Below are 17063 nucleotides of genomic sequence, written 5' to 3' on the forward strand. Positions count from 1 at the left end.
TGTAGATTCATGATGTGAACGAAATTCACCTTCCATAGACATAACACGCAAATGACGAAAATTCTGACATGTGGCCTTTAATTGAATTTTGTACTATGATGACCTCATTAAAATGAAACTTAGTGAAAAGTGATCTTGTAGAGAATTGCCTTATCTACAACATATCGACATTTCAAAGAGAATCGATGAATATTGAGAGAAATACACTCCATTTTCCATAAATACAATGACGTCATAATATGCAATTTTGTATTTTTGACTTCCAAGGCCATTATGATGACGTTAAGATGTACTTAATGGCCAAATGAGATATGAAATCATACCTCCGACTCATACTCTATCTAAATATGAAAAAAAAATTGGCAATCCCTATTCATCCCAATGGACTTTTTATAGGCATGTTTTTGCCCATATATGCAATGTATTACAAAAATCGCGCGTACGGACGGTTATCTTGAACGGACGCTCATTCCGTTTTTAATAGTGATAAAGAGCTAAACATGGTATCAAATTTTCCGAAAAAATATGAGGAATATTCTGTCAAAAGTTTTTGCTGGGGGATTATTTTTCGTTCGGCCGTGACGAACGAAAACGTGCAAAAATGCGTGTTTTGCGTGATTTTTTATGAAATGCTTATAATGGCCTGAAACGTATGCAAAAAAAATTTAAGACGATTTTGAGCAATTTTAAATTTTACGCGCGCATTAACGCGCGCACCTTCGCGTACGCGCATTTTTGCGCGCATTTATTGACCTCAAATTGACCCGACACATATTGACCTTGATCATGACAAATATGAATGAGAAATGGCTTTCTTTTATGAAGATATGATCATAAGTTGATTTTCACAAAATGGCGTCTGGATGACGTCACGATGATTTTGAGTCTTTGAAAAGTCACGCAGTTCTAAGTTAGACTAAGATCTATCATCATTGAAAGTTTCATGACAATGGCTTTATTCAATCTTGAGATATCCTGCGAACAAAATCGAGGAAGAATAATAAGAATAATAGGAATAGGAATAAAAATCTTGACGAAATCAATAGGTGATACGTAGACTTCGTTACGTATCACCTAAAAAGAAAATCTTGACGAAATCAAAAGGTGATACGTTGACTTCGTTACGTATCACCTAATGATTCCTTCAAAATTTGCAATTTCAACTTTCGATCGAAAATTTTAACATGATCCCAACATCTGATTAAAAAACAAAGTCACCCTTTTTTATAGCCCATGGTCTCAGCTATAACATACCCCAACTTGGGAGAAAACAGAGCACACATAAGATAGATAGTGCTCATAGATGAATGCCATGTAGATTCATGATGTGAACGAAATTCACCTTCCTCAGACATAACACGCAAATGACGAAAATTCTGACATGTGGCCTTTAACTGAATTTTGTACTATGATGACCTCATTAAAATGAAACTTAGTGAAAAGTGATCTTGTAGAGAATTGCCTTATCTACAACATATCGACATTTCAAAGAGAATCGATGAATATTGAGAGAAATACACTACATTTTCCATAAATACAATGACGTCATAATATGCAATTTTGTATTTTTGACTTCCAAGGCCATTATGATGACGTAAAGATGTACTTAATGGCCAAATGAGATATGAAATCATACCTCCGACTCATACTCTATCTAAATATGAAAAAAAAAATTGGCAATCCCTATTCATCCCAATGGACTTTTCATAGGCATGTTTTTGCCCATATATGCAATGTATTACAAAAATCGCGCGTACGGACGGTTATCTTGAACGGACGCTCATTCCGTTTTTAATAGTGATAAAGAGCTAAACATGGTATCAAATTTTCCGGAAAAATATGAGGAATATTCGGTCAAAAGCTTTTGCGGAGAAATTATTTTTCGTTCGGCCGTGACGAACGAAAACGTGCAAAAATGCGTGTTTTGCGTGATTTTTTATGAAATGCTTATAATGGCCTGAAACGTATGCAAAAAAAATTTAAGACGATTTTGAGCAATTTAAAATTTTACGCGCGCATTAACGCGCGCGCCTACGCGTACGCGGATTTTTGCGCGCATTTATTGACCTCAAATTGACCCGACGGATATTGATCTTAATCTTGATAAATATGAATGTAAAATTACTTTCCGTTATGAAGATATGATCATAAGTTGATTTTTACAAAATGGCGCCTGGATGACGTCACGATGACTTTGAGTCTTTGAAAAGTCACGCAGTTCTAAGTTAGACTAAGACCTATCATCAGTGAAAGATTCATAACAATGGCTTTATTGAGTCTTGAGATATCCTGCGAACAAATTCGAGGAAGAATAATAATAAAAAAAAAAAGAAAATCTTGACGAAATCAAAAGGTGATACGTTGACTTCGTTACGTATCACCTAATAAATAAATAAATAAATAAATAATAAAAATCTTGACGAAATCAAAAGGTGATACGTCTACGTACGTATCACCTAACTAGACTTTAATTCGTCACTTAGACGAATTAGGTGATACGTATGATAATGGTTTACATAACGAATAATGCATTACACGATATATTATTTTGTAAAATGCTTCTCCCATTTATATGCTTCTCCCATTATGATCTATTCATATGTCAAGATTAAATTGTGTCTCCTTGATCATCATGGATCTAGGGAAGATAGATTGAAACAATATATGACCTTTGACCCTGTGCAGTAACCAGTTACACATTTGACTCTAATTTACATCATGAAGAACACCTTTTGACGATTTTATCTTATTCAAAGAAATGAAAATGTAATTGATAAATGATTATCATCATTATGATAATGATGATCATGATGATAATGATCATGATCATGAGCGCGATCATGACATCTTATTGAAAAAATGAGGGTTGATTTAGATAGCATATAGTCTCAGCTACAACTTACTCAAAAGTCAACAAAATCCAAGCAGAAATAACGGCGATATTGCTCGCAAAAGACAGGAATGTAGACTCCAGATTTGAGAAAAAGTCATCTCCCATAGAGATTACACGCAAAAAGTAATGGATTAAGTGAAAATAGGGTAATAATAAAGTAAAAAGGGTTGTTTGTGACATTATTTGCGATTCTACGTGTTTTAATAATCAAAGGAGATGGTACAGTGAAGGTCAAAAGGAAAAAAAAGTGAAGAAACAAATTGTTGGAGACACCCGGACTCGAACCAGGGATCTCGAGATTGGAAGTCAAGTGCGTTACCGATATACCAAAACATTTCCCATAGCGATTACACGTAAACGGGAAATGGAATTCTGAAATCCTACTTTGCAAGTGAAATATGAGCATGATCCCGGCATCTAATCGAAAAATAAAGGGCGCACTTGTGATAGCTCATTGTCTCAGCTACAACATATCCGAAGTTCAGCGAAAACGAAGCTAAAACAACAGAGATTTTGCTCGCGAAAGACAGGAGTGTAGAATCCAGTTTTGAGAAAAAGTCATGTCCCATAGAGAATACACGTAAAATGTGAAAAATTGACATGCCTTCTTTAATTGCAAAAATACGCCATGATGCCTTTGTCAAAATGGAAAATTGTGGATTATTTATTTGTAGAAAATTGTCTCAGGTAGAACATATCAAAATTTAAAAGAAAATCAATCAATATTTACAGAGATACAATCAATTTTCCAAAATTATGCTGACGTCATAATATGCAAATTGAAATTTTGAGTTTGGAGGCCATTATGATGACGTTATGAGTTAATTGAGGGTCAAATGAGACATGAAATCATATCTCCAACTTATAACCTATCTAAATATGAAAAAATATTGGGAGTTTCTATCTATTCTGAAGAGTTACAAAGAATTTTGTATAGACATGTTTTTGCTCATGTATTGTGGATAAAGATAACGCAGGTCCGCGCGCGCTGTCAACTTTGACGGACGCTCATTGCGTTATTAAAAGGTGAACAAGTTATCAAAATGCTTGGAAAGATGTACCAAATATGATAATAGAGAACATTCGGCGATTCTATGTTGCAAAATGCTAGTACGCGCAAAAAACGCGCGCGCATGCGCGTTTGCGTGATTTTTTGTCAAATGCTCCATATGGCCTGAAACGTATGCAAAAAAAATTTGGGATGATTTGGAGCATTTTAATTTTTTTCGCGCGCGTAAACGCGCGTACGAACGCGCACGCGCGCATTTGCGCACGTTTATTGATCTGAAATTGACCGGATGGATATTGATCTTCTTCCTGATAAATATGAATGAAAAATTCCTTTCCGTTATGAAGATATGATCATAAGTTTATTTTCACAAAATGGCGCCTGGATGACGTCACGATAATTTTGAGTCTTTGAAAAGTCACGCAGTTCTAAGTTAGACTAAGATCTATCATCATGGCAAGTTTCATGATAATGGCTTTATTCAGTCTTGAGATATCCTGCGAACAAATTCGAGGAAGAATAATAATAAATAAATAAATAAATAAATAAATAATAAAAATCTTGACGAAATCAAAAGGTGATACGTCTACGTACGTATCACCTAATAATAATAAAGAAAAATCTTGACGAAATCAAAAGGTGATACGTTGACTTCGTTACGTATCACCTAAAAATTCTTTCATCAAGCAACAAGAATATAGGAGATTCGCTGTATAAAACACATGATACATGTTTTCATTCGGTCATTTATCGATATATCTGCTCTCTTTGAGGCTGTGTATCCATCTATCATACTCAGCCTGATGGCTTTGTACCATAGATGCACACATCTTCAAATCAATACACTAGTTTACGGTTGTATCAGTGCGCATGCGCAGACAGTTGACCTCGGGTCATTGGCTTTGAAACAAAGCCAATGACCCGAGGTCAGTGGTATTTATGCGTAAATTAAGATTGCGCCCATGCAAATGATGATATGCGCGCACAACGCAGCGCGCAGGCAGTGATATCATCATAATTTGCATGGGCGCAATCTTAATTTACGCACAAATACATGACCTCTAGGTCATTGGCTTTGTTTACTCGCCAATACACCAGTTTACAGTTGTGTGCGCCATTTTAAACAAGGCCAATGACCTAGAGGTCATGTATTTGTGCGTAAATTAAGATTGCGCCCATGCAAATTATGATGATATCACTGCCTGCGCGCTGCGTTGTGCGCGCATATCATCATTTGCATGGGCGCAATCTTAATTTACGCATAAATACCACTGGTCAAAGGTTATTGGCCCTTTTTCCGGGGCCAATGACCCCGCTTCCGGGGCCAATGACCCGAGGTCAACTGTCTGCGCATGCGCACTGATACAACTGTAAACTGGTGTATTGCAGATAGATTGTCTAATAAAGTCATGCGCATACATCACTTCTATAACAGATATTTTAGTATCTAATTATAGACACGTCAGCTACTGACTGCCAATGCAAAAATAAGTGCGATTCTAATTTCACAAACTTACCGTCGAGCTAATGGAGAAGTTTTCATCTGGTGGAAGGTCCTTGTACTGAAAGAGAAAAATACCATAATCAATTACAGAAAGTCATCGGGATTTTAATGTTCTGTGTGTAGAAAGCATAACCTGCCCTCTCATTTCTTGTTTGATTGATTTACGAACAAGACTAGTTATTGGTATAATTAAAAGCACAGGGACACGCTTGTCCAACTGATACTAAAATATAACCTTCCTTCCCTTGTCTCCCCCCTTTCTCTCGAATCATTCTCATCCTTATCATCCTTCATCATCATCATCATCCCCCTCTTTCTCTTTTATCGTTATCATTATTATTATCATCATCAGCAGCAATTATCCTTATATTTTGCATATGCTTTGAATTATTTGCCCATTCTGCTTCATATTAAGTAAGTTCGTCTTGTTTCGAAAGATTTGTTTTGAGCTGTCATATTTTCACGCGATCGCTCACAATGGCAATCCTTCATCCGCAAAAGTTTTAGGAACTATGAAAATTTTACAATTTATCTTTTAATTTTTCTATAGTAATGTTATGCATTTTTGCTTATTCATGATTAATTCGTCCCTATTTTCACGAAGTGAGGGATGAGCACGAAATTAAAAGAGTGTTAGTTTTGAATAAATCGCTTTCAAACTTTCAAACTATAATCTCAACCTCTTTAATGTATCAAGGGCAAATAAATGTTATATCCTGGGATAGAACATATCTCAATGTTTAGTTCTATGTTTAATTATTTCCATAATTTCTTATATTTTTTGGGGAAATGAGCTGTAAACATAACCGTCACTTCGTGAAAACACGAAATTCAAGGACGCGCTGTAATTTTGTTTTCATGAAATGACGGCTCATAGCCGCGCGCGTAAAACATACGGGATTTTTCTCTCGTGGATTGCATTCCCGAAATGGACACTAAATACGACGAAACGTTATGTTTAATTGATGTACAGATAAAATAACTCGAACTACGAGATAGAGTACATTTTCCTCTTTCTGTAGCTGCTTTTTTTTATTCCTCTGTTTGAACTTTTCACACAACCGTCATTTCGTGAAAACACAAATTTACATAGAACGCTTTGATTTTGTTCTCAGGAAGTGACGGCTCGTAGCCGGGCGCGTATAAAACATATGGGATTTTTATTGTGGGAAACAATGTCATGATACTCAACAATGGCAGTAGTGTAGTATAATCAGGCGCGCCGGAAGCAGTTTGGGATTGGGGGGGGGGGGGCAAACATTCCAGGCCCCGCGGAACGTTTTTCAAAGTGGAGTATTAACGATCAGGTAGTGCGTAAATTGGCGTAGGCTCAGGGGTTTTAGGTATTAAATTACGGTCAAATGAGCCTCCAGGGGCCACCTTAGGGCCCTTGGTGGGGTCTAGGGGGCAGAGCCCCCGGAAGCTCAGGGGTTTTAGGTATTTAATTACGGTCAAATGAGCATCCAGGGGCCCGCCTGAGGGCCCTTGGCGTGGCGGGGTCTGGGGGCAGAGCCCCCTAAAGCTCATGGTTTTAGGTATTTAATTACGGTCAGATGAGCATCCAGGGGTCGCCTCAGGGCCCTTGGTGGGGTCCAGGGGGCAAAGCCCCCGGAAGCTCATGGGTTTTAGGTATTTAATTACGGTCAAATGAGCATCCAGGGCCCGCCTAGGGGCCTGCCCCCGGAAGCTCAGGTTTTTAGGTATTTAATTACGGTCAGATGAGCTTCCAGGGAACCGTCTTAGGGCCCTTGGTGGGGTCCGGGGGCAGAGCCCCCGTAAGCTCTAGGGTTTTAGGCATTTAATTACGGTCAGATGAGCATATTTTGGTACTTCATTTTGTGACAAAAGTTGGCAGGTTACTTATATTTTCTCTCGCTCTTTCTTTCTTTTTCTCTGTAACACACTTTTTCAAAAAGTAAGGGGGCTCGAGCCCCCGAGCCCAGCCGTTTTGCAGACCAAGGACATATAAAGGCTTCTAAATAAGCATATTTTTCGACCGACTGTAAAATTTGGAATTTCTAATTTTCAAACAAACGCATAAAAAGGTATGAATTACAAAAAAATTGAGAAAAAATACCGGAAAATCATATCATTTCAGCAACATTTGTAAATCACTGGTATCGAATACAAAATACCCCTACCCCATCAGTACGCCAGCGTTCAGGGGCTCATGTCTTCTCACCCCTATAACAAAAAACAGACACGCTTTTCCATTCTCTCACAATATGTCCACGATATGCGCGTATCGCTATTATAAAAACCTCCAATGATAAATATAGGTGGCATATGCGCAATGTTTAGGAAATTCAATTCCTGTTAATTTTCCTTTTTTTTGAATGGAATTTTAAATTATTTTATTATTGGTATGTCCTCTTTAGTTAAAAATACAAACCATCTTTACTCCTTTACTTTTTTTTTTTTTTTTGGGGGGGGGGGGGGGCAAAAATGCGTTTTGCCCCCTGCCCCCCCCCCCCCCCCACTTCCGGCGCCTATGAGTATAATGCATGTAAAAGTAGGCCTAGTAGTAGATCATTCTGATCCTTATTATCCTGATTATCTTTTGCATACTTCTAGACGATAAACTCAAAGAATGGACAATTGACATCATTGTCTTTAAGCTTACCGTTATATGCATCTGGCTAGAATTTGGTACTGGATGATTTAAATGGTAAACATAATATTTGTGTCCTATTCATTCTAGTCTTATTCATTTGCCATTATATTTATGCTTTCAAGTTCCAATGTTTCTGACTGTTTTCAAGACAATATTTTTTTTGTCGATCATAGTTCTATGTAGCTTGATATCTCATGGTAATTTTGAGAGAAAAGCAAACGAAGCAACGATTTCTGAATTGTAGTGACAATCGTTTGCCTTTGCTGCGCTTCAATAATACTATGACAAGCAGTATTACTTAAGTTTTCAAAGGACTCATGATAAATTCGTTTAACCACTTGACTGATATTGGCTTAAAACGCGCGGCATCCCTCCTGTGCTACAGCATTTTTGTACAGTTCAAAAAGTGTACACTGTACACGAAAAGGCCAGATTTTTTTTTGAAAAAGCGCCGTACACGAAAAGGCCGGATTTTTTTTTAAAGAGCGCCATCTAATGTTCAAGACCTGTATAACAACATTGCAGTGCTAATTACACATACCTTACACACACATTAGGGCTAGGCAGTATGCAGTGTTACGGTCTTGAAAGTGCAATGCCCTAACCTGGTACGTACCACGTACATGTACGCGGTGCGCACAGGGCATGCAAGACCTAGACCACGTACATGTATGTGGCCCGCAATCAAGTGGCTAACAGTTGATTACCCTCGGTTGATTCTTTTGTTCGGATTATTTGGCGGGGAGAGATAGAAGTGAACGGTCTCACGCTTAAAGGGACTATTTGTAACATTGTTCAGATGAGAGATAGTAGTGCTAAGGGAGTGACTTCGATGCTAGATGTACAATTAAAGATAATCTGAAAATTTGAGCGAAAACGGACCATTATTCATGGTACAAATTGAAAAAACTGATCTGATCGATTCCTTAATTCTCCCAACTATATTATTACAATTTAATTACATTTTAGGTGAATGGAAATCTCATAAAGCAATAAAATGGCTCTACATTCCATTTCAGACATTAAGTGTTGACAGTTTTTTTTTTATAGCCTGTATTATGTCTTTTTTCATGGAAAAACGGTTGGGAAAATTCAAAAATGGTCTGGAGAATTTTCTGTTAATCACTGTTAGAGTGTGTCATACATCGACTCCTTCAAAGAAAACCATAGATATCTTCGTGGTTTGAGAATTTTTCCAGGATTTGCTTGCATGTCAGAGGGTTAGTACAGTAGAAGGAATATAGAAAGAAACATTTTATACAAAAATTAAGCAAATTTTTTCATCAATCTTCAACAATGTTACCAAGTCACTTTAACGACGTTGTCATTATTCTTATTTGTTCATTGTCTGCTACGATGCTCTTTGTATCAAAAACAGCTTTTATTGTTAGGCTTCCTGAAAGAAATTCAATTGTTGTTAAGAAATTTTGGGTTGCACTCTGTAGATTATGATGATGTGTTTGATCTTGTTTTCGATAAGATCAAACACATGATGGAAATCTACTGGGTGCATGCCAATAAGTTCTTTACTACAATAAACAAAAATGAGGTGCTATTCGGTGTGGCATACACATGGCAATCACATGGTAGATAAAATTATGATCATCAGTACTGGGTCAAATAAATTAAAGAGAACTAAATTTGAACCCGGGCCATAGGCTACCCCCTCTCGTTCTCTCCCTCTTTATCGCCTTACCTTCCCCTCTCTTACCTCCCTGTGCATTTGTATGCCTCGATAATACAGGAAATAAACAACAAGATTCTTCCTCTTCCCCTCCTTCTTCCTAGTACATGTAGTAGGAGTAGTAGTAGCAGCAGTATCACAATAATAATGACAACAGTTATTATTATAACTATTATTATGGTTGGTGGTGTTACTAATGCTATTTTTGCAATTATTCTAATTGTTATTGTAATTATTATCCTTATCATGAATCTTATCGTTAAAGAGAAGATTCATTGATTTAAAAAACTAACTTTAATGTCATTATTGCAAAGGTGACACTTTGATTGGCCAAGGTTATCAAAAGCCAATGCTTAGACAACACTCAAAGTAATGATTATTAACAATTACAAAACGCTTAGATACAGCCCCGACATAGCACCTGAAAAGCTCTCCGGTCGCTGCTGAGATATGACGTCACATGTTGAACATGATGTGCACAAGCAGACGATGTCCCATGACATCTCACACAATTTCACTGCCTGTTTTGTCATCTTTTCTTCAGTTATTTCTCTTACTTCAATACCCTCAGGCGAAATGTTTAATCTATTGCCTCACTCTAAACCCCGTGCATGGTATTATTTGGATGAAAAATGCAAGGAAAAAAGAAGAAGGAATCTGTCGCTTGTAAACAAAATAGGACGCCATTGTATTTTCAGCTGCATACACCGCGGCATGTTCGGCGTTTCAAGAGGGAACAAATGACGTCCATGCTATCATTTCGGAGGTTTTTTAATTTGAAAGTGTGGTTTCTTTGATTGTTCATTACCCCCTATCCTGTGTATTTACAAACAAAAGAATTTAGTTTTCAGAATGGGGGTCATATCCCTTTTTGAATGATGTAAAATTCCATCACATTTATAAACACTAAACTCATTATAATTTGAGAAATAAAAGCATTGCAATTATGTTCATTCTTTATGGGGTGTCGTCTGCTTGGGCAGGGTTGGTTCATATTGTGACGGCATTAAAACATCGTTATTTTTCCGGCGAATCTCTCGCATATCCCAGATGCTATAGAGGTTGTTTTATTTGTATTTTTATAAATCACCCGATATGTAGTTGAACTAAAACTTGCACGATGGACATCTGTTAGCTTACCAGTTTCTAATAATACGCTATTTGCCATATTTGTGATTTTCTATGAATCCGCACTTTAATATTATTAATAATGAATATGAACATGATGATTATGATGACGATTGATATAAGTAGTATTATTATAATTGTTATCATATTATTATTATCATCTGTATTATCAGCATAATCTATACAATGACAGTAGTGTAGTAAAGTCCATGTAGAAGTAGGCCTAGTAGTATATACTGATCCTTATTATCCTGATTATCTTTTGCCATACGTGTAGACGATAAACTCATGACAACTGACAATTGTCATGAATGATTGTCTTTACCCTAACCATTAAATGCATCTGGCTCGAATTTTGCTTAGGTATTCAATTCAATTCAATTTGATTTTATTCAAGTCCATTAAAAAAAAGTACATTGAAAAACATTGTACATTGACAACATATTTACATGTATACATTGAACTTTAAACACACAATTCAAAAGAGAAGTAAAGACAAGAGTAAGAAATCAAGGAAATAGATAATGAACATGAAATGGAAATTGCAAAAAAACAAACAAATAAAGGTTCTGTCGAGGCAATTCCCAGCTTATTAAAATACCGAAATTTTTACTGATAAAGAAATCGAAAAGCATAGTGACATTATGGCAAAAAAGAGTTTAAAAGTTAAAAAAGTTTAAAAGTTATAAAAGTTAGGATGGATTAATTATTTTGTAGAGTATGAATAAAAAAAACCTTAAGTTTTGATTTAAAAGAATTAAGAAACGAAATTGTTTTAATATAATGAGGAAGAGAGTTCCATGTTGACGGTCCTTTTGATTTGAACGAAAAAGATGATGCTGTATTTTTACATTTTTCGACATAGTAATTTTCTGGATTTCTGGTATCATAATTATGCATTTCTGTTTTACATTTAATAATAGAGAAGAGATTATATGGTAATTTGTTATGCTTATGTTTAAAGACCATTAATGAAATACAGTAGTCATTCAATTGATAGATTGTGAGAAGATTCAGTTTTTTAAATAGTGGTTGGAGCAGTATAGTGTGACATTGAACATATTCTTACAATCTTTTTTTGCAATTTCAATAATCCAAGGAGCCTACTGAGATATGTATTGGCCCATACAACATTGCAATACATTAAATAAGGTAAAATCATTGAATTATACAGAAGGATTAAAATATGTTCTGGCAAAAAATGCCGCAGTTTGCTGATGATACCAATATTCCTTGATATTTTTTTTAGATATAGTAGATATATGTTCGACCCATGATAAATGTTGATCGATAACAATTCCTAAGAAATTTGTGGATTGGACACGTTTTATTATTACACTATTCATACTAATATTAAGATTGGTCAATAAATTTTCTGTAATTGTATTTTGCTTACGATGAAAGTATATAAAGCTAGATTTGGAAGTGTTGAGAGATAACTTATTATAATTAAGCCACTGTGAAACATTGCATAAATTTACATAAATCATTAAAATTGTCATAGATATAAAGGATATTGGTGTCATCAGCAAAAAGAATGAATTTCAATTTATCAGTGCAATTAATCAAATCATTTATATACAGTAAAAGTATTTGGTACTGGATGATTTAAATGATAAAAATGAACTTGTGTCCTATTAATTCTAGTCTTATACGTTTGCATTATGTTTTATTCATTCAAGTTCTAATGTTTCTGACTGTTTTCAAGGCAATATCTTTTTTGTCGATCATAGTTCTATGCAGGCGCGTACGCAGGGGGGGGGGGGGGGGTTGGAGTTAAACCCCCCCTTTAGTTTTTTTTTATGTGTGTATTTTTGAGCAACCCCCCCCCCCTTTGTGGATTTTCTTGTGTCCTCTTACCCCCCCCCCCCCCCGCTTATTCAGCGGCTGGCTGAGTCGTTGCGATTTTTTGGGGACAAAAAAAAAAAAGTGTCCTCTTACCCCCACCCCCCCCCCCCCCCTCTTATTCAGCGGCGGGCCGAGCCGTTGCGATTTTTGGCCCGATTTCAAAATGTTAAAACCCTCCCCTTGAAAAAAAATTGCGTACGCCGCTGGTTCTATGTAGCTTGATATCTCACGGTAATTTTGAGAGAAAAGCAATCAAAGCAACGATTTCTGAATTGAAGCGACAATCGCTTTCGCCTTTGCTGCTCTTCAAGTATACTTGACAAACAGTATTAATTAATGTTTCAAGGACTCATGATAAATTCGTTGAACAGTTGATTACCCTCGGTTGATTCTTTTGATCGGATTTTTTGGCGGGAAGAGATAGAAGTGATCGGTCTCACGCTTATAACGACGTTGTATTGTTATTCTTATTAGTTCATCGTCTCTACGATACTCTTGCAATCAAAAACAGTTTTTATTGTCAGGCTTCCTGACAAAAATTCAATCGTTGTTAAGAAATTTTTGGTTTCACTCTGTAGATTATGATGATGTGTTTGATCTTGTTTTCAATAACAAGATCAAACATATAATGAAAATCTACTGGGTGCATGCCAATAAGTTCTTTACAACAATAAACAAAAAAGAGGTAAACATAAATTTAAAATATCAAATAATTCATACGAAACATATCATCATCAATTATCATCAATACTGTATTGCATTTTGAAACGTACATTTAGGATTTTGTGGAAAAGACTCATCAGGTATACATCCACGGAATACGAAGGTTATTTCAAACATTATACAGTACTTGTAAATATGCTAAAATGTCTTTATCTTTTGCATCATCATCCTCATCATCTGCATAGATTGTTTACCTGAAGACAAAAGAGGTACTCAAAACAGTACTGTGTGGTATAGTCTCTTTTTTGCACGCCATGGTTATCATGTTCTAGCTGAAAGGTTTATATGTTGATCGAAACGAAACAAGGCAGTTCTTGAAAAAAAAGATGGTGGAGTTTTTCAATGGGAAATATGACTAATATAATCATCAACGTTACTTTTTTGTTCATCACTGTTTTTCATAAATGTTTTGTGAGTAGAGTGTCAGAAGCAAGTCAGTTTACACAATCTCTTTGTAGGGTATTTCAAAAAATTTAGTACACAGTCTCAAACGCTACAAAGTTTACCAATGCTAAAAGGTTATCTTCACCCAGGCGAACACGTAATCTTTGACTAAACAATTATCAGCTGAACAATGCATGATAAACATGGAAATATCATTTTGCTAAACAATTTCATTTCTCATCATACAGATAAATTCAAAACAGCAACATTATATTGTATGATTATAGGATAGTTTGAAATACCAAATACAATTATGATGAGAATAACTATAGAGAAGTTAAAATAAATCCATTAAATATGAACTAGTAACATTGTGTTTTGACAGAAAAAAAAAATGTGGAAATGTAAGTTATATTCATGTTCTAATAAAGGCATCAACTCCTGTAAATAGAAACATTTAAAAGAAAACACTTTTTTCAATACAAAGATACGATATGAGAATTCATGGAACTGAAATCCAAAACTCTAATATGCATTACGGATTTCTAAAATTGAGGTAGGTATACCTGATAAATAGCTGTTTTGAGCTAAACATTTGAACATCAAAGATTTATGTTTGCAGGAGTTCATTACAGTACTGTAACAGAAAACTGACACAGGTACGACCAGTCAGTTCATTGTTTCAGAAATCATGGAAAATTTTACCAGTTCACTTTAAATCAATTCATTGATTTTATAATCAATCCATTTCATTGCGATTACTGAATTCTACACACAATTATAATTATGAGCGGAGTTTTCTATATGATATTCAAAATGTTAACAATTAAACAGTATAAAAGAGAGATTGAGGTATTTAAACATTGAAGCATTGCCACAACGATCAATATGAATGATTCTAGTTTCTTAAACATAACAAAAGTTCTTCAAGTTTCTTCACACGTATGTCATCCGAGCGATAGTGGCTAAGGCAGCGAAGATTCTCGATCTAGACTGCTTGAAAGCAAAAGGAAATAAGAGAAAGAAAAATCATCATAACAAAAGTCAAAGTCAAAGTCAATAGAAAATCATTATCAGAATGTCAATTATGAAAGGAAACTTTACAGTGCATTATATTTATGATTAGGTGAAATTATTATGTGTAGTTTTGGTACCAAATTTTAGAGAGTCTCTTAAATTTGATACTTTAATTGGTATAACCTTAGTACTTAGCAATTTTTGTTAAGGATTAAAAAAACTTAGATGCTGACCTCGATAGGACTACTCATTCCCTTAAACTAAGAGACCTAAACATTAAAAAGAGGTCATCACGCCAAGTCACATCTGCAGCTCTATGTTCAGTGAATTATGAAGGACCCATCTAACCAGCATGTCGGTCCCTGTATCCAATCTTATTGTGTATAATAAAAAAATAATTACAGTACAAGTTATTTTCCTTCTTTTTTTGCAAGCAGAGGTAAAGAAATACATCTTATATTATCTTTTGTACATCAAATTAATCACTAGGCATAACTGACCCCAAACAGACGTTTTCAATTGCCCCTACCAAACAACTACCACCCCTATGCACATATACAGTGAGTGTGCTTGGTACTTGTCATACAAGATGATCAAGACTTGACTCTATACACTCTATTTACAACAAATATTCCAATTTTGGTTCATAGAAGTTTTAGCTGAAAATATTATATACCAAATTGGTATTTAATTTTGGCGAAGGCTATATATATGTACATGACCATTGAATGGTCATGTACATAATTATATAGCCTTCGCCAAAATTAGAAACACGTTCCTGTCCAGCTTTGTACTATGTCTGCTAAGTGCATTACATATTCCATATCTATATTTCCCTGTTAATATTTAATTGCTTATGTAGCCATCATATATAATAGCAGTGTATTTCAAAGATTTTTTATCGATCGCAAGTTCGGTAGTGAGCGCAAATCAATGGATGGCATTATAACAGACCGGTCATGATTAATCATAACTCTCTATATGCTGCTCATGTGTGATTTTCTTTAACATACCATGAAAACTATTCTCGCCTGGATTTGTATCTGGCCTGCGGCATTGTTGAAAAGTAGATGTACCAGTCCTAGTGCTTCCTTAATATAAGCGCAAATTGTATCTACTGCATCTGAAACTAAGTGAAAGCAAAAACATCATCATAATCATTACCACTGAAGTGTGGGTTATTTCTGTAGATTCCCCTGTGCAATGTTGTGACATGTACATCATCTGGTATGGTGCTTGCTTGGAAAATTCTTTAAAACACGGAGTGGAGTTGGGAAACATTTGCTTGTATCATAAACAATTGTTAAAAATAATTATTTTATAGGGTGAGGGACCAAGGATACTAAAGTGCCGCCTTTAAAACACACCTTGAGTACAGACAATGGAAGAAAATAAGCTAAACGTGTGTGCTTCGTTCCCCAACTGGTAAACTACTCATGAGATTACTTCTTAGTCTCCGAACAACAGTATCCCATTTCCGGATGGTGCCATTTAGTCATTTTCAGGCCTTCAGGGTAGGACCGTAGACTATTTGATTTTCATTTCTTAAATATCAGTTCATTCATGTCCCTTTTTGCTTGAAAGGCAACTCAGTGAATTCCCTATCAGTTAAACAGGAGGGGCTACATCCCAGGTTATCTCAGCTGAGCATATTGATAATTTTCATAACTCCCCCGGTGCCCTTGGCCATGTTGGCCTTGGGCTTGGAGCCCTGAAGCTGCTTACACCACAAGCACACCTTTACAAGCAGGGGCGGATCTAGAGGGGGGGTTGGGGGGGTTGCAACCCCCCAAAAAAAAATCCGGGGACCATTTTTTAAAATCTTATCTTTTTTTAAACTTGTAATTTTATTTTATTCTATTTCTATGTATTTATTTCATTTATTATTATTATTATTATTATTATTATTTCTTTTTGGGGGGAGGGGGGGGGGGGGGGGTTGGGCGAACAAATGTCACAGAGTCCCTTGCCCCCCCCCCCCCATCAGCTTTTTTGAGGACACGGGCCACCGCCGAAGTGACAAGCTAGGCCAGCGTTGCCGATTCTCATCCCCAAAATCCCCACATTAAAAAAAAAAAAAAAAAAAAAAGGAAAAAAAAAAGAAGAAAAAAAAGAAAAAAGAAAGAAAAAAGAACGCACGCTGGAGGGAAACCCTTTCAAGTGCAAATATTGTGAGAAGATATTCAACTCATCTGGTAACTTAACCAAACACATGATAACTCTGGATATAACTGTGTATTTAACTGTTACTTGATTTAA

At 35.8% G+C, this 17063-nt stretch overlaps 1 protein-coding gene across 1 annotated transcript in view; it reads right to left on the reverse strand.

The window, feature by feature from the left end:
* LOC575389 (allene oxide synthase-lipoxygenase protein-like) overlaps positions 1 to 17063 on the reverse strand; it is a 45950-nt gene that overhangs the window by 17721 nt on the left and 11166 nt on the right. Inside the window, exon 2 of the mRNA XM_011670364.2 lies at positions 5420 to 5464. Within this exon, the coding sequence (XP_011668666.2) occupies positions 5420 to 5464 (45 nt within the window). The remainder of the gene's footprint in view (positions 1 to 5419; positions 5465 to 17063) is intronic.

Source organism: Strongylocentrotus purpuratus, unplaced genomic scaffold (genome assembly GCF_000002235.5).
Source record: "Strongylocentrotus purpuratus isolate Spur 01 unplaced genomic scaffold, Spur_5.0 spur5_scaffold_16, whole genome shotgun sequence".
NCBI classification, from domain to species: domain Eukaryota; kingdom Metazoa; phylum Echinodermata; class Echinoidea; order Camarodonta; family Strongylocentrotidae; genus Strongylocentrotus; species Strongylocentrotus purpuratus.